At 44.5% G+C, this 24574-nt stretch overlaps 1 protein-coding gene across 1 annotated transcript in view; it reads left to right on the plus strand.

The window, feature by feature from the left end:
* The window catches only part of LOC139578424 (glypican-5-like), a 126102-nt gene extending 102016 nt beyond the window's left edge, over positions 1–24086 (plus strand). Inside the window, exon 9 of the mRNA XM_071405989.1 lies at positions 19668–24086. Coding sequence (XP_071262090.1) covers positions 19668–19870 — 203 coding nt within the window. The 3' untranslated portion in view covers positions 19871–24086. The remainder of the gene's footprint in view (positions 1–19667) is intronic.
* Positions 24087–24574: the final 488 nt, after the last annotated feature.

Raw genomic sequence — 24574 nt, forward strand, 5'->3', positions numbered from 1 at the left:
ATTTAGTTTTCATGGTAGTGAGGGCCGAGAATCCACTCTCACATAGGTATGTGGTTGCAAAGGGCATCAGTGTCTTAACAGCGCGATTTGCCAAGGCAGGGTAATCTGAGCGCAGACCAATCCAGAAATCTGTCAGTGGCTTCTGATTAAATACAATTTTCACAGAACCGCTTGTTGCAATTTCGATGAGGCTCTCTTGTTCAGACGTCGGTAAATGAACTGGAGGCAGGGCATGAAAGGGATAACGAATCCAGTTGTTTGTGTCATCCGTTTTGGGAAAGTACCTGCGTAATTGCGCACCCAACTCACTCAGGTGCTTCGCTATTTCACATTTGACATTGTCCGCAAGCTTGAGTTCGTTTGCACACAAAAAATATCATACAATGATAGGATGACCTGTGTGTTGTCCTTGTTAATGCAGACAGAGAAGAGCTCCAACTTCTTAATCATAGCCTCAATTTTGTCCCGCACATTGAATATAGTTGCGGAGAGTCCCTGTAATCCTAGGTTCAGATCACTCAGGCGAGAAAAAACATCACCTAGATAGGCCAGTCGTGTGAGAAGCTCGTCATCATGCAAGCGGTCAGACAAGTGAAAATTATGCCCAGTAAAGAAAACGTTAAGCTCGCCTCTCAATTTAAAAAAACGGTCAATACTTTGCCCCTTGATAACCAGCGCACCTCTGTATGTTGTAAAAGCGTTACATGGTCGCTGCCCATATCATTGCATAGTGCAGAAAATACATGAGAGTTCCTGGGCCTTGCTTTAACAAAGTTAACCATTTTAACTGTAGTGTCCAAAACGTCTTTCAAGCTGTCAGGCATTCCCTTGGCAGCCAGAGCCTCTCGGTGGATGCTGCAGTGTACTCAAGTGGCATCGGGAGCAACTGTGTCCTCCTGTCATGGCTTTTGCGCCATCAGTACAGATACCAACATATCCATCAGTATAGATACCAACATATCTTGACCACCAAAGTCCATTTGATGTCACAAAACTGTCCAGTACTTTAAAAATATCCTCTCCTGTTGTTTGCAGAAGAGGATGTCTTCCTTAATTGACTCCCAATAAACGTAGCGGACATATACCAGGAGCTGTGCCAGGCCCGCCATGTCTGTTGACTCATTCAGCTGTAACGCATAGAATTCACTGGCTTGTATGCGAAGTAGTAATTGTTTCAAAACGTCTCCTGCCATCTCACTGATGCGTCGTAAAACAGTGATGTTTGATGAAGGCATTGTCTGTATAGTTTTTGGGGCCTTTTCCCCCAGCATATTCCCAGCCATATCTGCGGCAGCAGGAAGAATTTAGTCCTCCACGATAGTATGGGGCTTGCCTGTTCTAGCCACTCGGTTATGGCAGATTTTTAATGGAATATCTACATAGGCGTACAGAGGCCCATTATCAGCAAGCATCACTCCTGTGTTCCAATGGCACTTTGTGTTAGCTAATCCAAGTTTATCATTTCAAAAGGCTAATTGATCATTAGAAAACCCTTTTACAATTATTAGCACAGCTGAGAACTGTTGTCCTGATAAAAGAAGCAAAAAAACTGGCCTTCTTTAGACTAGTTGAGTATCTGAAGCATCAGCATTGTGGGTTCGATTACAGGCTCAACATGGCCAGAAACCAAGAACTTTCTTCCGAAACTTGTCAGTCTATTATTGTTCTGAGAAATTAAGTCTATTCCATGCAAGAAATTGCCAAGAAACTGAAGATCTTGTACAACCCTGTGTACTAATCCCTTCACAGAAGAGCGAAAACTGTCTCTAACCAGAATAGAAAGAGGAGTGGGAGGCCCCGGTGCACAACTGAGCAAGAGAACAAGTACATTAGAGTGTCTAGTTTGAGAAACAGACGCCTCACAAGTCCTCAACTGGCAGCTTCATTAAATAGTACCCGCAAAACACCAGTCTCATCGTCAACAGTGAAGAGGCCGACTCTGGGATGCTGGCCTTCTAGGCAGTCCAGTGTCTGTGTTCTTTTGCCCATCTTAATCTTTTCTTTTTATTGGCCAGTCTGAGATATGGCTTTTTCTTTGCAACTCTGCTTAGATGGCCAGCATCGCGGAGTCGACTCTTCACTGCTAACACAACGTGCAATTGGAACACAGGAGTGATGGTTGCTGATAATTGGCCTCTGTACGCCTATGTAGATATTCCATTAAAAATCAGCCGTTTCCAGCTACAATAGTCATTTACAACATTAACAATGTCTACACTGTATTTCTGATCAATTTGATGTTATTTTAATGGACACAATTAAATTAAACAATTAAACAAGGACATTTCTAAGTGACCCCAAACTTTTGAACGGGAGTGTTACAGGTTGACTACACCGCTCGCGTCGCGTGCGCGAGCGTTGCAAAATAAATGTAGAAATCTATATTATTCAATCATTGCACCCACACTCGCTTGCGCGTGCCAACGACTGTCTGCGTTGCCAAGGGCTAAAATAGAAGTCAGTTCTATTTGTGACACAGATCGCGCTGCAAGTCCTGCCTCTCCCATCTCCTCATTGGTTTATAGAAGCAGGTACCCACGTGCCATCTCCTCATTGGTTATACCCACATGGGTGACTGAAAGACGAACGAGGTCAGTGGCGGTAATGCACCTAATTTATGAAAGTTGCCAATCGCAATATAATGTCAAGGGACGAAAAAGCCTGGAAGGAAGAGAGATGACTAGAAACGATTCGGTTGACCGTTTTATGTGTGGATTAATTGTCGGAGTAGAGGACCTTGTGCATTTCAGGTAAAATAACAACTCGATGTTTATATCCCAGGACAAATTACCTAGCAACAACAAGCTAGCTAAATATGACAAATTAGCTATCAAGTGTAAGCTAACTAGCTAAATTGCCATAAATGTTTAATGCTTTTCGATCTGTCCCCAAATTAATATAATTGGTTCAGTGTTTGTTTTGATATTTTAACCTGTGTGTCGTGATCGCGTTTGGTGTGGGGGGCCAAAATACATTTATGCACGATGGCGCACGGGCGCAGCCGGTTTGGGTTCCGTGTAAGTGAACCCCAAATCAATGTAGTTCTCATCATATTTGCGCCTCTAGTATGGTCCAACTTCCCTGTCTGTTGTTCGGTGCTTTCCCGGGTAAGGGGACAGTAGCTCGTCGGCTGCATCAGATTCACGACTGTCAGTGTCCATGCTAGCTGGGCTAACAACAAATGTAGAATTACTGATGCTAGCATTGGATGTCCTCGTGGAAGTGGAATTCCCGTGAGAGAGTAACGTTTAATGTGATTGGATGTTAATTATTTGACTAGGCTACCAGTATTTGACATTGTGTTGTTATTTTGCTGAACACTAGATGGTTTAATTTTATTTTTGACAGTGAAACGAGGCTACTCAGGTGAGAAAAAAGCCTCACCCAAATGTATAGCCCTGTTGGAAAATATAAATGGACTGTTTGAAAATGTGAAGATTTTATTTTCTAAAGTTGTTATTTTTTATTTTTTAAATGTGAATCACATTTTTATTTGGCGTACACCTGACGGCATTGTGCATACCCCTGGGGGTACTTTCCCTAGATCACACAAAAAACGATACATACCTTGGCATAAACATCAGCGCCACAGGTAACTTCCACAAAGCTGTGAACGATCTGAGACACAAGGCAAGAAGGGCCCTTCTATGCCATCCAAAGGACCATCAAATTTGACATAGCAATTAGGATCTGGCAAAAAATACTTTAAAAAAACAACAACAAAAAAACAGTAATGGAACGCATTGCCCTTTATGGTTGTGTGGTCTGGGGTCTGCTCACCAACCAATAATTCACTAAATGGGACAAACACCAAATTGAGACTCTGCATGCAGAATTCTTCGCAAATATCCTCTGTGTACAACATAAAATACAAAATAATGCATGCAGAGCAGAATTAGGCCGATACCCGTTAATGATCAAAATCCAGAAAAGAGCTGTTAAATTCAACAACCTAAAAGGAAGTGATTCCCAAACCTTCCTGGAGAAGAGTCCCCTAAGCAAGCTGGTCCTGGGACTCTTTTTACAAACACAAACAAAGCCCACAGAGCCCCAGTACAGCAACACAATTAGACCCAACCAAATCATGAGAAAACAAAAACATAATTACTTGACACATTGAAAATAATTTACAAAAAAACTGAGCAATCTAGAATGCTTTTTGGCCCTAAACAGAGAGTACACAGTGGCAGAATACCTGACCACTATGACTGACCCAAAATTAACAAAATATTTGACTATGTGCAGACTCAGTGAGCATAGCCTGGCTATTGAGAAAGGTGGAAACGGAGCTGCACTTCCTAACTTCCTGCTCTATGTATGACCATATTTGAGAAACATATTTCCCTCAGATTACACAGACCAACAAAGAATTCAAAAACGAATCAAATTTTGACAAACACCCATATCTGACCTGTTGCTATAAGAAAAGGGCAACCAGCGAAGAACAAACACCCTTGGATATACAACCCATATTTATGTTTATTTATTTTCAGTATTTTACTTAAACTATTTGGACATTGTTACAACACTGTATATAGACATAATATGACATTTGAAATGTCTTCATTCTTTTGGAAGTTTAGTGAGTAATGTTTACTGTTAATTTTTTATTGTTTATTTCACTTTTGTTTATTATCTATTTCACTCTCTTTGGTAATGTAAACATATGTTTCCCATGCCAATAAAGCCCCTTGAATTGAATTGAGAGAGAGAGAGATAGAGAGAGAGAGAGAACTCTGTAGTGTCTGCCAGTCTAGCCTAGCTGTGTACAATCAGGACAGTCTCTGCCTCAGGTCTTTGTTGGTGTAGCCAGTCATCTCTAGGGGATATTGGCCAAGGTAATGAAATGCTCATTACTGATTCAACTGGAAATACAGGGATACTTTTACACCCCCGCCCCCCTCCAGCCCCACTCAAGGTCACATCACATCAGTGGGTAAATGTTGGTGTACAGTATATGTGTGTGTGTGTGTGTGTGTGTGTATGTGCGTGCATTTTTCTGTTCTCCTGTGGTACAGGCTCAACTATGTATACTGAACAAAAATATAAACGCAACATGCAACAATTTCAAAGATTTCACTGCGTTACGGTCCTTATAAGGAAATCAGTCAATTGAAATACATTTATTAGGCCCTAATCTATGGATTTCACATGACAGGGAATAGAGATAAGCATCTGTTGGTCACAGATACCTTAAAAAAAGGAAGGGCGTGGATCAGAAAACCAGTCTGTATCTGGTGTGACCACCATTTGCCTCATGCAGCGCGACACATATCCTTTGCATAGAGTTGATTAGGCTGTTGATTGTGGCCTGTGGAATGTTGTCCCAGTCCTCTTCAATGGCTGTGCAAAGTTGCTGTATATTGGAGGAAACTGGAACACGCTGTCGTACATGTCGCTCCAGAGCATCCCAAACATGCTCAATGGGTGACATTTCGCCACGGTATCTCTCTGTGCATTCAAATTGCCATTGATAAATGCAATTGTGTTTTTTGCCTGTAGCTTATGCCTGCCCATACCATAACCGCACCGCCACCATGTGGCACTTTGTTGATAACATTGACATCGGAAAACCGCTCGCCCACACGTTGCCATACACGTGGTCTGCGGTTAGATGTACGGTCAAAATCTCTAAAATGACGTTGGAGGCTGCTTATGGTAGAGAAATCAACATTCAATTCTCTGGCAATAGCTCTGGTGGAAATTCCTGCAGTCAGCACGTCAAATGCACGCACATTTTAGAGTGGCCTTTCATTGTCCCCAGCACAAGGTGCAACTGTGTAATGATCATGCTGTTTAATCAGCTTCTTGATATGCCACACCTGTCAGGTGGATGGATTATCTTGGCAAAGGAGAAATGCTCACTAACACAGATGTAAGCAAATGTGTGCACAAAACTTTAGAGAAATACACTTTTTGTGTATATGGATCATTTCTGGGATCTTTTATTTCAGCTCATGAAACATGGGACCAACACTTTACATGTAGAGGATGTAATGAGAGAATCTCTAGGACTGTACACTATGTGCAATCTGAGTGTTAGTACGGCATCCAAGAATCTCAGGAATGCCATATCTGAATGTTCCATGTGTTGAGTGCTTGACAAGTTATGTCTGTCTATGTCTAACAAGTCTATGGAAAACCCCTTGCTTCTCTCACTGTGTCTTTCATCCCTTCACAGTCCACACCTCAATCCACCCTCCTCATATACTGTATCTATTAGCAGTCTTAGACAGACACAGCACAAAGGAGGCTGCGGTACCAGACAGGTCTCTGGCAGGAGCTCAGACCACTGTTTGCATGTCACACAGTGAAACCCCAGCCCATATCTTATTTCCTGGTATGTGTACGTACTGTAAGGATAATTATAAGACTGGAGTTTTCCTGGTTTTCCACATCAAAGGGGCGCATCAGCATGGTAAACTATAATTAAGGTGACCTCCCCTCAGCCATTCTGAATCCTGACTGTGTTCTGCCCCTGACATGCTGCATCCCCTGTTTGTTGTCACGGGACATCTTCCAGACATACCTGCATGCAGTCACACAGCACAGTGCTGAGTGAATTCTCCCACTAGCTGTCACTAAAGGTGAGAAAATGAGCCGTCCTTAGGCTCTTGATATGGGGATGATTGACAGAGCAGACATTAGGGTTGGAAGGTGGAGGGTGTGGGCTGTAGTAGTCATCTGACGGCATGTGAGCTCATTTGTTAGTTTCCGCTCTTCCTCCCCCTCTCGATCTCTCTCGTTCTCAATCTCTGTCCGGCTCCATCTGTCTTCTCGGGTCCCTTTCTCACTTCCTGTTTTCCTCCTTCTCTTCCTCTTTAAATGCATGGTTACAGTTTGCAACTTTGACCATTGGTCAGGCACTGTCACTTCATGGTCCAGACTTTTTCCCATTCTCAGTTCCCCATTTCTGATCTCACTTCTTAATAATGTCCCACCCACAGACGGAACGTTGTCTTGTGTTCCGAGCGCCATGGTGGCTGTGGCCTTGGTATAGCGTGACACTGAAGCATGATGCACTCTCTCAGATGGTTAAGAGTGGCACACACACTACGTCTTTCCTTTGTCTTAACGGCATCAAAGGATGTTCAACATTCCTGCCCTGCCAAAGCCGTTGTTTTTGGGAAAACAGATGCACAATGCAGTATTGTGTTCCCCTGTTTACCATACTTAGGATTCTTGCTTTGTCAAAGAGCTGTGTGTTACACGACTGTTACTGTATCCACTGAAGGGCAGTCCATATGAAACGGGACACCACCTGATTATAATACTGTAAAATATACACTGAGTGTACAAAACATTAGGAACACCTTCCTAATATTGAGTTGCACCCCCTTTTGCCCTCAGAACAGCCTCAATTCCGCAGGGCATGGACTCTACAAGGTGCCAAAAGCATTCCATAGGGATGCTGGCCCATGTTGACTCCAATGCTTACCACAGTTGTGTCAAGTTGTCTGGATGTCCTTTGGGTGGTGGACCATTCTTGATACACACAGGAAACAGTTGAGTGTGAAAAACCCAGCAGCGTTATAGTTCTTGACACACTCAAACCGTTGCGCCTGGCACCTACTACCACACCCCGTTCAAATGCACTTAAATCTTTTGTCTTGCCCATTCACCCTCTGAATGGCACACATACACAATCCATGTCTCAGTTGTCTCAAGGCTTAAAATCATTCTTTAACCTGTCTCTTCCCCTTCATTTACGCTGATTGTAGTGGATTTAACAAGTGACATGAAGGGATCAGAGCTTTCACCTGTATCACCTGGTCAGTCTATGTCATGGAAAGAGCACAGTGTATTTCCATTCAGCCAGAGACCATGAGGAATGGCCTGCAGGTATGACAGCTCAGCAGTCAGGAGAATATTGTGACAAACAGAAACCCTGATGTAGAGTGGTGTTCCTCCTTTCATCAACATGTCTATGTGAGAGATGAAGCGACGCGCTCTGCTGAAGCCAGGCAGAGAGGCAGGTAGGGAGAGACGGAGGGAGGCAGGCAGACAGGGAGGGAGGCAGACAGGGAGGGAGGGAGGCCGGCAGGGAGGGAGGGAGATCTCCTCCATATTTCACCCTGTCTGGTTCCCCTCGCTGGGCGAATTCCTCTGGGTTGTCACGGCGATGTCTCCCGGCTGGGTGATTTATTTCCCGTCACTATGCTCGAGGGCCACCGGAGGACCCCATAGCAAACCCCTCGCATACCCCCCCCCCCCCCCCCCACTGCCACCATGACCAAGCTGAAAGCAGGCAGAGCTGAGGGACTCACTATCCTCAGACCAGATCTGTAGGAGCTTACGTCTCTATCAGACATGCAGTCTGGCCACCATACTGGATGCAAACATCAGTGTCCCTGACTGTGTCTCACTACTACCACTTCACAATGTAGTGGAGCAGCCTGTTGTAGTAACTGGGCCATACTCATTCCTACAGTATACTCTGTAATTACACACATTAACATCAAATATTCATAGCATGTCACATTCACATATGTATAAACACACTCATTTACACTTCACATATAAAGCCACATCTCAGTCACTGTATATATACTTGCACATAGACACAGACGTGGCCACGTAGGCAGACGATTTTAGAGTAATTACGGATATTATCCCTATGGAGCTTGGTACTGAAGATTCCTGGAAATGGCAACGTCACACAAACATACACACATGCAAAAACACACACACACACACACACACACCGACACATGAACCTCTTCCTGAGAAAAGGTAAAAAGGCTCCATTAGCATGGGGACTCTCTCTGGGTGTTGCTCATCACTCACCAAAGGGCCGTGTGTCTCCACTCTATCAACAGTGGCATGTTCTGAGGCTGTTGCTAGGAGACAGCAGTGCTGCAGGGCATGTAAACTGGGTAGGCACAAGGCTTAGTGCCCCGTTACCACCAGCTCTACTGCTCTACCACTATCCTCTGTCATGTCCTCCTCCCTAAACCCTCTCAATTACCGCTGACCTCTAAACGCGCACACACACACGCACGCACACACAGAGTGGTGTGTTTGTGCTGCTAGTCCCAGTGCCCCAGATTGAATGAGAATGAGCCTGACTCTCCAGAGAATAGAAGTTTCCTCACAGCTAGTGACTGCGATAGTATGAAATCCAGGACAGATGCAGAGAGACAGTAAACATTCTGGCGCTATTAAATCATCTGTTGTGGACTCACACTGATTTTCTCATGTACAGATTCACATTCACCAGTACATCTGTAAACATCCTGACAAACACATTGGGATGCTCACATCCTGGCAACACAGTCGATATAGTCAATAGGCCTATGGGGGGGGGGGGGGGGGGGGGGGGTTAATTCATCTCCGATATTAATCTGTTTCTTTTTATAGTGAGCATAAACAGCTCACCTCATTGCGTTGGGAGATAAAGTGCTCCTTTGTCTATTGTACTGTGAGCACAATGGCCATTGTAACTGGGGAATTGAGTTTCAGGCTCAGCAGGTGTGTCTGTTTCTCCCCTCGGCCTGTACTGTCTTAATCCACTAATATAGCTCAGCCAACACTCCTGGGAGCAGGGAGAGGTTTTGTCAGGGAGTGAAATGCATGCCAGCAGACACAAGCACAGGCGCGCACACAGATGGGTGGGAGGGCAGGCACGCACAGACAGACAGGCACGCATGGACACATTCTCTCTCTCTGCCTCTCCCTCGCTCCTCTTTCACTGTCTCGCTACTCTTTCTCTCTCACATACACACACACATACAAACACACACGCATAGTGGCATTGAGCAAGAGAGGAGAACCTGGAGTGTGTTCTCCAGACATCTGCTGTGTATCTGCTGGAACCACGTAACAACTCTCCCTGAGGACAAACCAAGCCAGCCAGCTCCTACTGAGTGCCTCGCCTGGACAAGGAGATAAACTATCTACACATTGAAGAAAACTTACCTCATGCTCGCACGCACATGTGTGTGTGTCTGTACACTCCCCTCTGTATTTATTTGGACAGTGAAGCTAAAATGTTTTAATTTCTCTCTAAACTCCAGCATTTTGGATTTGAGATAAAAACAAATTATATGAGGTGACAACAGAATGTCACCTTTTAATGGATGGTATTTTCATACATATCTGTTTTACCTTTAAGAAATGAAATCACTTTATGTATCCAGTCCCCCCATTTGAAGAAGTCAGAAGTATTTGGACAAATTCACTTATAGTGTATTACCAATAACGGGAGGTTGGCATGTTTTGGGCGGTATGATCTTTGTGCCTCTAACTTTCTCACTCATCATTATTCATGATTAATTCATGATTATCCATAATAATGGTAGCATCCACATTAATGTGGAAGTGCTAAACATATTCTATTCTTATTTACAATAAAAGTGACTTCAAAATGACACAAAACATTATTCACCTTTCTGTTCTTATTGGGCAAAATAAATCTGAAACACATCCAAACCAAATTGCAAATGCATCCAACAAGTTTGTAGAGTCACAAGCTTGATGTAGTCATTGTCTGCTAGGAATATGGGACCAAATACTACAAGTTTTACTACTACACTACAGGTTAATTAGTCCAAATATTTATGACTTCTTCAAATGGGAGGACTAAATATATAAAGTGCATTCATTTCTAAACGGTAATACAGATACTGTATGAAAATATCCTCAAATAAAAGTTGAAATTCTGTACCGTCCTCTCATGAAACATTTGATCTCAAATCCAAAATGCCAGATAAAGAAATAACATTTATTTTTTAGCTTAACTGTCCAAATAAATACGGAGGGGAGTTAATGACAGTGTGGACGGCCATCCGACCAAAAGCAGTAGGCGTATGCAAATGTTTATCTAATTACTATGTATGTATGTGTGTTCTTGCTTACTATACATACACACACAGGAGCTTGTGTGTCTGTGAATCTGTGTTTAATTCATCCTATGAGGCCATCAGCTGTTAGTGATGTCAGGTTTATGTTGTTACCTGCCATGACATTCACTACATACCGCTATCATTCCCCCTCCTGTCTCAGTGATTTACTCACCCCAGCTTGTTATTGATTCATAGCTGAGCCTCCCCAGCTCTCTGGGGTGAAAAACCCACAGAACGGATGAAACCCAGTTAAGTCAAATGAAACTTTATTTCTCACATGCGCAGAATACAAAGTGTAGACCACCGTGAAATGCTTAATTACAAGACCTTAACTAACAGTGCAGTTCAAGAAGTGTAAAGAAAATATTTACCAAATAAAGTAAAAAATTATAAAAAGTAACACAATAAAATAACAATAACGAGGCTATACACAGGAGGTACCGGTACCGAGTCAATGTGCGCGGGTACAGGTTAGTCGAGGTAATTTGTACATGTAGGTACAGTTGAAGTCAGAAGTTTACATACACCTAGCCAAATACATTTGAACTCAGTTTTTCACAAATCCTGACATTTAATCCTAGTAAAAATTCCCTGTCTTAGGTCATTTAGGATCACCACTTCATTTTAAGAATGTGAAATGTCAGAATAATAGTAGAGAAAATGTATTATTTCAAATCAAATCAAATTGTATTTGTCACATACACATGGTTAGCAGATGTTAATGCGAGTGTAGCGAAATACTTGTGCTTCTAGTTCCGACAATGCAGTAATAACCAACGAGTAATCTAACCTAACAATTTCACAACAGCTACCTTATACACACAAGTGTAAAGGGATGAAGAATATGTACATAAAGATATATGAATGAGCGATGGTACAGAACGGCATAGGCAAGATGCAGTAGATGGTAGCGAGTACAGTATATACATATGAGATGAGTAATGTAGGGTATGTAAACATTATATTAAGTTGCATTGTTTAAAGTGGCTAGTGATAATTTTTTTTTACATATATGGCAGCAGCCACTCAATGTTAGTGGTGGCTGTTTAACAGTCTGATGGCCTTGAGATAGAAGCTGTTTTTCAGTCTCTCGGTCCCTGCTTTGATGTACCTGTACTGACCTCGCCATCTGGATGATTGCGGGGTGACCAGGCAGTGGCTCGGGTGGTTGTTGTCCTTGATGCTCTTTATGGCCTTCCTGTGACATCGGGTGGTGTTGGTGTCCTGGAGGGCAGGTAGTTTGCCCCCGGTGATGCGTTGTGCAGACCTCACTACCCTCTGGAGAGCCTTACGGTTGTGGGCAGAGCAGTTTCCGGACCAGGCAGTGATACAGCCCGACAGGATGCTCTCGATTGTGCATCTCTAAAAGTTTGTGAGTGCTTTTGGTGACAAGCCGAATTTCTTCAGCCTCCTGAGGTTGAAGAGGCGCTGCTGCGCCTTCTTCACCACACTGTCTGTGTGGGTGGACCGATTCAGTTTGTCTGTGATGTGTACGCCGAGGAACTTAAAACTTTTTACCCTCTCCACTACTGTCCCGTCGATATGGATAGGGGGGTTCTCCCTCTGCTGTTTCCTGAAGTCCACGATCATTTCCTTTGTTTTGTTGATGTTGAGTGTGAGGTTATTTTCCTGACACCACACTCCGAGGTCCCTCACCTCCTCCCTGTAGGTTGTCTCGTCGTTGTTGGTAATCAAGCCTACCACTGTAGTGTCGTCTGCAAACTTGATGATTGAGTTGGATGCGTGCATGGCCTCGCAGTCGTGGGTGAACAGGGAGTACAGGAGAGGGCTCAGAACGCACCCTTGTGGGGCCCCAGTGTTGAGGATCAGCGGGGTGGAGATGTTGTTACCTACCCTCACCACCTGGGAGCGGCCCGTCAGGAAGTCCAGTTGCATAGGGCAGGGTCGAGACCCAGGGTCTCGAGCTTGATGACGAGTTTGGAGGGTAGTATGAAGTTAAATGCTGAGCTGTAGTCGATGAACAGCATTCTCACATAGGTATTCCTATGTGCTATTAATTAGTATTTGGTAGCATTGCCTTTAAATTGTTTAACTTGGGTCAAACGTTTTGGGTAGCCTTCCACAAGCTTCCCACAATAAGTTGGGAGAATTTTAGCCCATTCCTCCTGACAGAGCTTGTGTAACTGAGTCAGGTTTGTAGGCCTCCTTGCTCGCACACGCTTTTTCAGTTCTGCCAACACATTTTCTATAGGATTGAGGTCAGGGCTTTGTGATGGCCACTCCAATACCTTGACTTTGTTGTCCTTAAGCCATTTTGCCACAACTTTGGAAGTATGCGTGGGGTCATTGTTCATTTGGAAGACCCATTTGCGACCAAGCTTTAACTTCCTGACTGATGTATTGAGATGTTGCTTCAATATATCCACATCATTTTCCATCCTCATGATGCCATCTATTTTTGAAGTGCACCAGTCCCTCCTGCAGTCCCTCCCCGTGCTTCACGGTTGGGATGGTGTTCTTCGGCTTCCAAAAAGTATGATCTTTGTCCCCATGTGCAATTGCAAACCGTAGTCTGGCTTTTTTATGGCGGTTTTGGAGCAGTGGCTTCTTCCTTGCTGAGCGGCCTTTCAGGTTATGTCGATTTAGGACTCGTTTTACTGTGGATATAGATACTTTTGTACCTGTTTCCTTCAGCATCTTCACAAGGTCCTTTGCTGTTGTTCTGGGATTGATTTGCACTTTTCGCACCAAAGTACGTTCATCTCTAGGAGACAAAACGCGCCTCCTTCCTGAGCGGTATGACGGCTGCGTGATCCCATGGTGTTTATACTTGCGTAGTATTGTTTGTACAGATGAACGTGGTACCTTCAGGCGTTTGGAAATTTCTCCCAAGGATGAACCAAACTTGTGGAGGTCTACAAATTTTTTTCTGAGGTCTTGGCTGATTTCTTTTGATTTTCCCATGATGTCAAGCAAAGAGGCACTGAGTTTGAAGATTGACCTTGAAATACATCCACAGGTACACCTCCAATTGACTCAAATTATGTCAATTAGCCTATCAGAAGCTTCTAAAGCCATGACATAATTTTCAACTGTAGGTGTGAAGTGAGTGCATAGATAATAAACAGCGAGTAGCAGCAGTGTACAAAAATCAAATGGAGGGGGGGATGGTGACAATATAAATAGTCCGGTGGACATTTGATTAATTGTTCAGCAGTCTTATGTATTGTGGGTAGAAGCTGTTAAGGAGCAACGGTTCTGCTTGCCATGCGGTAGCAGAGAAAACAGTATATGACTTGGGGGACTGGAGTCTGACAATTTTATGGGCTTTCCTCTGACACCGCCTATTATATAGGTCCTGGATGGCAGGGAGCTTGGCCCCAGTGATGTACTGAGCCGTATGCATTACCCTCTGTAGCGCCTTATGGTCAGATGCCGAGCAGTTGCCATACCAGGCAGTGATACAACCGGTCAGGATTCTCTCGATGGTGCAGCTGTAAAACTTTTTGAGGATCTGGGGACCCATGCCAAATCTTTTCAGTCTCTTGAAGGGAAAAAGGTGTTGTCATGCTTCACAACTGTCTCGGTGTGTGATAGTTCGTTGGTGATGTGGACATCAAGGAACGTGAAACTCTCGACCCGCTCCACTACAGCTCTGTCGATGTTAATGGGGGCCTGTTCGGCCCACCTTTTCCTGTATTCCACAATCAGCTCCTTTGTCTTGTTCACATTGAGGGAGAGGTTGTTGTCCTGGCACCACACTGCCAGGTGTCTGACCACCTCCCTATAGGCTGTCTCCTTGTTGTAGGTTATCTAGCCTACCACTGTTGTGTCGTCAGCACACTTAATGATGCTGTTGGAGTCGTGTTTGGCCATACAGTCGTGGGTGAACAGAGAGTACAGGAGGCGACTAAGTACACACCCCTGAGGGGTCCCAGTGTTGAGGATCAGCGTGGCAGCCGTGTTGTTGGCTATCCTTGGGGGCGGCCCGTCAGGAAGTCCAGGATACAGTTTCAGAGGGAGGTGTTCAGTCCCTTGGTCCTTTGCATAGTGATGAGCTTCGTGGGCACTATGGTGTTAAATGCTGAGCTGTAGTCAATGAACAGCATTCTCACATATATGTTCATTTTGTACAGGTGGGAAAGGGCAGTGTGGAGTGCGATTGAGATTGCGTCATCTGTGGATCTGTTGGGGCGGTATGCGAATTGGAGTGGGTCTAGGGTATCCGGGAGGATGCTGTTGATGTGAGCTATGACCAGCCTTTCAAAGCACTTCATGGCTACTGACGTGAGTGCTACAGGGCGGTAATCATTTAGGCAGGTTACCTTCGCTTTCTTGGGCACAGGGACTATAGTCGTCTGCTTGAAATATGTAGGTATTGCAGACTCGGTCAGGGAGAGGTTGAAAATGTCAGTGAAGACACTTGCCAGTTGGTCCGCACATGCTTTGAGTACACGTCCTGGTAATCCGTCTGGCCCTGTGGCTTTGTGAATGTTTACCTGTTTAAAGGTCTTGCTCAAATCGGCTACCGAGAGCGTTCTCGTGCATGCTTCAGTGTTGCTTGGCTTCTGGTTGAGATATGTACGTACGGTCACTGTGGGGATGACGTCGTAGATGCACTTATTGATGAAGCCGATGACTGAGGTGGTATACTCCTCAATGCCCTTGGATGAATTCCGGAACATATTATGGTCAGATTTGCCAAATGGAGGGCGGAGGTGTCACGCCCTGACCTTAGAGAGCCTTGTTTATTCTCTATTTGGTTAGGTCAGGGTGTGACTTGGGTGAGCAAATCTATGTTTCTATTTCTTTGTTGGCCTAGTATGGTTCCCAATCAGAGGCAGCTGTTTCTCGTTGTCTCTAATTGGGGATCATACTTAGGCAGCCGGTTTTCCACCTGAGTTTGTGGGATCTTGTTTTTGCATAGTTGCTGTCTAGCCCTGCAGAACGTTACGTTCGGTTTTCTATTTTGTTGTTTTGTCGGAGTTCAGTATTGATAATCATGAACACTTTCCACGCTGCGCTTTGGTCTCATTCATCTAACGACGGGCGTGACAGAAGATCTCACCACAAACAGACCAAGCAGCGTGGTCAGGAGGAGAGGACACAACGGAAACCCGAGAGGCAGCAACATTTTGGGGGGGGGGGGGGGGGACGGGACAGATGACGTGGGCGTCGGTGCTGAGGGGTGAGTCCGAGACTGAGGAGGAGTTCTTGGACCGTTTAAGCAAGGAGTGGTTGGCAGTGGAGAGGGACGAAAGAGTTTGGAGGGGTTGGAGTCTGGAGCAAGACAGTCGCTTTGAGGAGCGTGTGACCCTTCAGGCACCATGCTTTGCGGTTACACGTACTGTGTCTCCGGTACGCGTCCACAGCCCGATGCGCTCTGTGCCAGCTCCCCGCATTTGGCGTGCTAGAGTGGGCATTCAGCCAGGACGGATTGTGCCGGCTCAGCGCTCCTGGTCTCCGGTGCGTCTCTTCGGCCCAGGATATCCTGCGCCGGATCTGCGCACTGTGTCTCCGGTGCGCCTTCACAGCCCAGTGCGTCCTGTGCCAGCGCCCCGCAGTTGCCGGGCTAGGGTGAGCATCCAGCCAGGACGGGTTGTGCCAGCTCTGCACTCCAGACCTCCGGTGCGTCTCCACGGCCCTGTATATCCTGTGCCAGCTCCACGCACCCGGTCTCCTGTGTGTCTGCCCAGCCTGGTAAGCCCTGTGCCAGCTCTACGCGCCAGGCCTCCAGTGCGTCTCCCCAGCCCGGTAAACCCTGTGCCAGCTCCACGCACCAGGCCTCCAGTGCGTCTTTCCAGCCCGGTGCGTCCTGTGCCAGCTCTATGCACCCGGCCTCCAGTGATGATCCATGGCACGAAGCCTCCAGTGATGATCGATGCCGCGAAGCCTCCTGTGATAATCCATGGCCCGGAGCCTGCAGTGATGATCCATGACACGAAGCCTGCAGTGATGATCCATGGCACAAAGCCTCCAGTGATGATCCATGGCCCGAAGCCCCCAGGGACGGTCTGCAGTCCGGATCCTACAGCGACGGTCTGCAGTCCAGAGCCTTCAGCGACAGTCTGCAGCCTAGAGCCTTCAGCGGGGGTTCCCAGTCCAGAGCCGCCTGCGAGGGTTCCCAGTCCGGAGCCTCCAGCAACGGTCCCCAGTCCGGAGCCCCCAGCGACGGCCCCTAGTACGGAGCCCCCAGCGTCGTCCCTAGTACGGAGCCTCCAGCGACGGTCCCCAGTCCGGAGCCTCCAGCGACGGTCCCCAGTACGGAGCCTCCAGCGACGGTCCCCAGTACGGAGCTTCCAGAGACGGTCCCCAGTCCGGAGCTTCCAGAGACGGTTCCCAGTCCGGAGTCCGCGACGACGATCTACGGTCCGGAGTCCGCGACGACGATCTACGGTCCGGAGTCCGCGACAACGATCTACGGTCCGGAGTACCCGGCGACGATCCCCGCACCAGATGCGCCACCAAAGTGGGGGGAGCCTCAAGCGGAGCGGGGTCTGCGTCCCGCACCGGAGCCTCCACCGAGATGAGATGCCCACCCGGACCCTCCCCTATAGGTTCAGGTTTGCGGCCGGAGTCCGCACCTTTGGGGGGGGGGGGGGGGGGGGGGTACTGTCACGCCCTGACCTGAGAGAGCCTTGTTTATTCTCTATTTGGTTAGGTCAGGGTGTGACTTGGGTGGGCAAATCTATGTTTCTATTTCTTTGTTGGCCTAGTATGGTTCCCAATCAGAGGCAGCTGTTTCTCGTTGTCTCTAATTGGGGATCATGCTAGCAGCCTGTTTTCCACCTGAGTTTGTGGGATCTTGTTTTTGCATAGTTGCTGTCTAGCCCTGCAGAACGTTACGTTCGGTTTTGTATTTTGTTGTTTTGTCGGAGTTCAGTATTAAAAATCATGAACACTTTCTACGTTGCGCTTTGGTCTCATTCATCTAATGACGGACGTGACAGGGGGAGAGCTTTGTATGCATCTCTATGTGTGGAGTAAAGGTGGTCTAGAGTTTTTTTTCCTTTGGTTGAACATGTGACATGCTGGTAGAAAGGATGTACAACGGATTTTAAGTTATTCTGTGACAGAGTTGTTTTCACGTATTTACTGTATACATTCATGTTTTGTCTCCCTGTTTTGTGTGTGTTACCTGTCAGTAGCAATGGAGGCTCCTCAGAGGAGGAAGGGGAGGACCATCCTCCTCAGTGAATTTCATACAAATAAAAATGGGAAAACATTGAAAAAGTTACCCTTTCTAGATAGAACTATACTAAATATATTCGCATGTCACCAAATAATTTATTAAAACACACTGTTTTGCAATGAAGGTCTACAGTAGCCTCAACAGCACTCTGTAGGGTAGCACCATGGTGTAGCCGGAAGACAGCTAGCTTCTGTCCTCCTCTTGGTACGTTGACTTCAATACAAAACCTTGGAGGCTCGTTTCTCACCCCCTTCCATAGACTTACACAGTAATTATGAACACTTCCGGAGGACGTCCTCCAACCTATAAGAGCTCTTGCAGCATGAACTGACATGTTGTCCACACAATCAAAGAATCAGAGAATGAATCTAGTTCTGAAAGCATAAGCTACAGTTAGCTAGCACTGCAGTGCATAACATGTGGTGAGTAGTTGACTCAAAGACAGAGAAAGACAATAGTTTAACAGTTTTCAAATACATTTTTTCAAAAATGAAGGAGAAGCAAGAGAGAGAGAAAGAGAGAGATTTCGTAAAATGTTTTCACTTTCAGTTTCATTTCCTTAGCTAGCAAATGCAGCTGGCTAGTTTAGTTACTCAAACACCTGGCTCAAACAGAGGGGTGCTATGTTAGCTAGCTGGCTATGACTATCCAACACAACACTGGAACTCTTCCAAGTCAAGGTAAGCTTTTGGTTTTATTAATTTATTTCTACCGGGGCCCGCCGGTCTAACTGCTTACTGACTATACACTGTAACGTTTCTTCATGATTGTAGCGGGTTTACTAACACATTAGTTCTATTAGCTATGTTGACTAGGTCATTACTTTAGCTAATATAGCTAATGATGTAGGCTGTGGGTATCGGTTATGACATGGTTTGGCTTGAAACGTTTTTCCGCCTGGTCACATACAGCAGATGTGTTGTTCATTGAAGTCCACAAACGAAGGGAAAAGGTGAGAACAGGAGAGTGCATAGAGGCTAGAATGAATACAACGTGGCTGCTATGAAAGTGAACTGTGTTTATGCATGATCTGTGGTGTATTCATTTTGCCGATTCTGTTGAAAAACTTTTGTCCAATAGAAACTCTTGTTTGCAACTGTTGGACTAATGATTACATCCTAGATAAGCTAGATACAGGCAAGAGTCTGCAAGGCGGTATTGAATGTGTCACTGTCTGTCCATGTGTCACTGTCTGTCATCTCAAATTTCTCTCTCGACCTGTGTGCACTTACGTTGTAAACTTTCTTTAATAGGCTAGGTTGTAGCAACCTCATGATGGGTATAGGGAAATTTGAGTATCATGTAGTACCCTAAACCTATCTACATTACATTGAACTGGATGAATGGAATATGAATGACAGTCATCCAAAATGCTGTAATAGAAATAAGGCCATGCTCATGAAAAAAATAATATATTCCTCCCTCATCATAAACGGCACTGACCGCCACTGGTCAGTAGCAAGTGCAAGGTTTTGTAGATCTCCTGGAACAGAGCTGTGTGTTTGTGTATGTGTGTGTGCGCACAAAAGCCTGTGTGTGTCTGTCTTTGTGTTTTAGGATACCTCACGCGCTCTGTCTTTATCTCTACATCTTGTCGTTCTTTCCCTCTCTACCTCTTTGTCTTGACAGCAGCAGCTCTCTCTGGTTTCTCTCTCTGTCTCCCTCTGCAGATGAGAGAGTGGACGTGGCCAGCACTCATGTTCCTTTTGGGAAGAGCCCAGCAGTCAGGGAGCCCCCATGGCACGTCCCCACTGCCCAACCCCCACCACAGGTAGCTGTGAGAGCTGCGGGTCACACCCCAACACCCCACTCAGCTATCACCATCACCCTCATTCTCCTGTCTGCCCTGGCGTTACCATGGCACCCACTCTGAAACCCCCTCCGCTAATCACACCGACTGAGCACACATGAGAGGTGGGGAGCATTCACAAGAAGGAAAAGCAAGAAGAGGAGGATGAGAAAAAGGACAAGAGGAGGAGCTCGCCAGCGAACCTGTTGCTTTCCCTCAGCTGCTCCCTGTTTGTTAGTGGGAGCCGGGCTGCATGTCTAATAAAATCTATCTCTATCTCTCTCTTCCTTGCTGCCTTCTCCACTGCTGCCTTCTCCACTGCTTTTTCCTCACTGCCTCCTCCTCTCTGGTTCTCTGGACTGCCTGGTCTGTTGACCATCAGACGTGGCCAGCTACACATCCCACTGCTCTCTAGTAGGGACAACCATGGTTCTGGTGGTTCTCCTGTGGTCCTTAGATTTAGGATCAGTAAAGTTCACAAACAGTGCTGAACTGAAGAATGTAATCAGGCCCTAAAAAGACATCATCTCTCCTCACCTCTCTACATGCAACGTCAACCGTCATGTTCTCTGGGGTCTCTCCATTTGTTACTTAGTTTTCATTTGATTATGCCACCTGTTAATAGTCACCGAGCATACTATACATGTTTATATGGTCCCATGTGGGACTTAGATTGTGTATTCATGTGTGTGTATTTGTTTGTGTGTGTTTATTTACCTATATTTACGTCTACATGTACAGTGTCGTGAAAAAGTATTTGCCCTTTTCTGATTTTCTCTATTTTTGCATATTTTTGATACTGAATGTTATCAGATCTTCAACCAAAAGCTAATGTTAGATAAAGGGAACCTGAGTTTACAAATAACAAAAAAATGTATACTTATTTTATTTATTTAATGAACAAAGTTATGCAACACCCAATTCCCCTGTGTGAAAGGTAATTGCCCCCTTACACTCAATAACTGGTTCTGCCACCTTTAGCTGCAATGACTGCAACCAGATGCTTCCTGTAGTTGTTGATCAGTCTCTCACATCGCTGTGGAGGAGTGTTAGCCCACTTTTGCATGCAGAACTGCTTTAATGCAGCGACATTTGTGAGTTTTCAAGCATGAACTGCTCGGTTCAAGTCCTGCCACAACATCTCAATAGGGATTAGCTCTGGACTTTGACTAGGCCATTCCAAAACTTAACATTTGCTGCATTTTAGCCATTTTCATGTAGACTTGATTGTGTGTTTTTGGATCATTGTCTTGCTGAATGACCCAGCTGCACTTCAGCTTCAGCTCACAGACGGATGGCCTGACATTCTCCTGTAGAATTCTCTGATACAGAGCAGAATTCATGGTTCCTTCTATTAAGGCATGTCGTCCAGGTCCTGAGGCAGCAAAGCATCCCCAAACTATCACACTACCACCTCTATGCTTGACCGTTGGTATGAGGTTCTAACTGTGGAATGCAGTGTTTGGTTTTTGCCAGGCATAACAGGACCCATGTCGTCCAAAAAGTTGACTAAAGTAAAAAGCACATGGAAGCACCTGGATGAATATCAAGACTCTTGGAAGAATGTTCTATGGATAGATGATTTAAAAGTATAACTTTTTGGACGACATGGTTCCCATTATGCCTGGCAAAAACAAAACACTGCATTCCACAGTTAGAACCTCATACCAACGGTCAAGCATAGAGGTGGTAGTGTGATAGTTTGGGGATGCTTTGCTGCCTCAGGACCTGGACGACATGCCTTAATAGAAGGAACCATGAATTCTGCTCTGTATCAGAGAATTCTACAGGAGAATGTCAGGCCATCCGTCTGTGAGCTGAAGCTGAAGTGCAGCTGGGTCATTCAGTAAGACAATGATCCATGTAATTGTTGTGTTATTTGTTCACTCAGGTTCCTTTGATCTAATATTAAGTTTTAGTTGAAGATTTGATAATTCATTATTAAAAATATGCAAAAGTAGAGACAAATAGAAAGGGGGAAAATACTTTTTCACGGCACTGTATGTGTTTCTTTACCTATAATTTTCTTTCATTTCAAAACTTGTAATAATGGCTTGTACAGTACTAGAACTGACCTATTAGACAAATGTAAATACACATATTTATGTAAATATACAGTTTGTACTGTATAAGGATAGGATGACAAGGGGTTAATTGGAGTTGTTGCTGTGGAAATATAAACTTCACCATATTATTTTGCCTGTGTGTTTTGATTGGCCAAAGCCCGAAAATATGTTCCCACACACTGACATCCTAGTTAACCTGCATCCATTGCATCGAGATCACCTCTATAATTAGGGAAAGTGTATACATGTAAATATTTGAAGTCGCACACAATGCTTATTCATCTATGTTACATGTTTTATTACAGAAGTTGCTCACTTTAAAGGGATGCTGCAAACACCTCCACCCTGCATGACATTTCAGGTTTACCGATAAGCAAGTGTGTTTAACCTAGCCTAGTAAGGAAACAATAGCTGCATAAACAAATCGCCTACAACTCAATAAAGACCCCACATGAAAAAATACAACAGTTCACTATAGAATACTACACTATAGAATTCTATATTAAACTGTATTATATTTTAGAATACTATACTACACACTAGATATTATCACGTTAGCCGATGTGATATGTATTGCGATTTTTACGATTCTCACGATTCTATTTGTATTGCGATTCGATACTGTGATTTTATTGCAAATCGATGTTCCAAACATATTGCTTACCATATATCTGCTGCAGATGGTCAAGAGAGAGCCATGAGAAAATGAGTTTCATCAGTCATGGAAATAAAAGTGCTGAATACAAATTGGCTCCCTATTTAAAAAGAAGATGGAGAACAAGTTATGAAGGAAAAACACTGGAGTTTTGGTGCAGGTACAGCCAACTAGTGCATAAATAATACTGCAATATTGTCAAAACGATACTATATATATCGTCAAAAATAATATCCCGATATGTAACAATATCGATTTTGTCCACCATCACTACTACACACTGTAGTATCCCTCGATCATGTGTAGTACTTACTATAGAATGTTGTAGTACACTGTAAAATACTAAAGTAGATACTACAGTATCCACAAAAAAACACTGTAGTAAATACTACATTAATGTCCGCAAAAACACTACCCCTTTTTAAACTATAGTAAATACTACAGTATCTTATTTGCATATACCCTGCCCATTCCCCTCCCCCATATCTGCAAATTCCCCTCCACCATATCGCAATTTTTCTCACCCATAAATGAGAAACCTACATTCCATTTATAGACCATACAGTATATTGTGTTCCCTACAGGTTATTGTTCCCTACTATCCGTTCAGACCCCAGTCCTACCTACCTACAGGTTATGGAAAATGTGCTCTTTTAGTATTTCTCCAGTATGTTTCCTGAAGGAGAAAGCCTCCACTTCTATGTAAAAGATAATAAAACAAAAACACTATAGTAAATACTACAGTAATGTCCGCAAAAGCACTACAGTAAATACTACAGTATAGTACAGTCCGCAAAAAACTACATTAATTACTACAGTATATGCTACAGTTCTTTTACTATACTATAGTTTACTGTAAATACTACAGCAAATACTACAGTGAATACTACAATAAAGTCTGCAAAAACACTACAGTGAATACTATAGTATTTATACCATAGTATACTTAAGCAATAAGTATACTTATGGTATATGACCAATATACCATGGCTAAGGGCCGACACAACGTGGTACCTAGATACTGCCTGTAGCCGTGTATATTGGCCATATACCACAAACCCCTGAGGTGCCTTATTGCTATTATAAACTGGTTACCAAAGTAATTAGAGCAGTAAAATTAAATGTTTCGTCATACCCGTGGTATACCACGGCTCTCAGCCAATCAGCATTCAGGGCTCGAACCACCAAGTTTATAATATAGTCTTTTTTTAGGTGCGACCCCATGAACTCCATATCTATCCTTGTGGCTTTGAGCTGTTACTGGGAGACAGATTGTCCAATATTCTGCTATACTGGACAGCCATGTACCCTGTGGCTCCCCTGTTGTTCTGAATGCCAGGTCCAGTGGTACATCATGTACCTCATCACTTCTTCTACACTGCTTCTATACTCCTTTCAATGTCAATGTTATGATATGATGTGATCTTGCTTTGCAACCCCTTTAAAATGCTGTAAATGTTCAGAGCCATGTGAGTGGCGACAGGACTGATATACTAGACTGGCCCTTTATCTTAAACAGATGGAGCCTTTGTCTGTAGACTCGCATGGACATTTAATAAACATATAACAGTCAACCTGACCATGATGTGCCAGTCTCTCTTTGCTCTCTTTGAGATCGTGTGAGATTGCATGAAAGACTCTGATTTGTTTTCCTCAAACTGTTCAAAGTGTTTGTCGAGGTACTTAGACAAGCTGTTCCTGAGATAGTGTGGTGAGTAAGCACGTTTCATTTCCGTCATAGTCATGCCTAGCCAAACCATCAATCTGTGAACAATATCATTATTTTCTCACCAACTATGACAGTGTTTAATTTCCAACTCCTGTCCAGTACCCCCAACAGCACATGTTTATTGTAGCCACAGACAAGCACACCCAATTCAACTAATGATCATACCCTGGTTCTGTTGGTGGTTCTAGAGGACTGGAGTTAGGAAAGACTGCACTATGAGACAGTGCCCTTGCAGTATTGATATGAATATTGATAAAGGAAGTTGAATCTTGTATGACGAGACGATCAGGGAAAATTTTCTGGGATTTTCTACAGTATATTTCCAGTACTGTGCTGGT

Source organism: Salvelinus alpinus, chromosome 6 (genome assembly GCF_045679555.1).
Source record: "Salvelinus alpinus chromosome 6, SLU_Salpinus.1, whole genome shotgun sequence".
NCBI classification, from domain to species: Eukaryota; Metazoa; Chordata; class Actinopteri; order Salmoniformes; family Salmonidae; genus Salvelinus; species Salvelinus alpinus.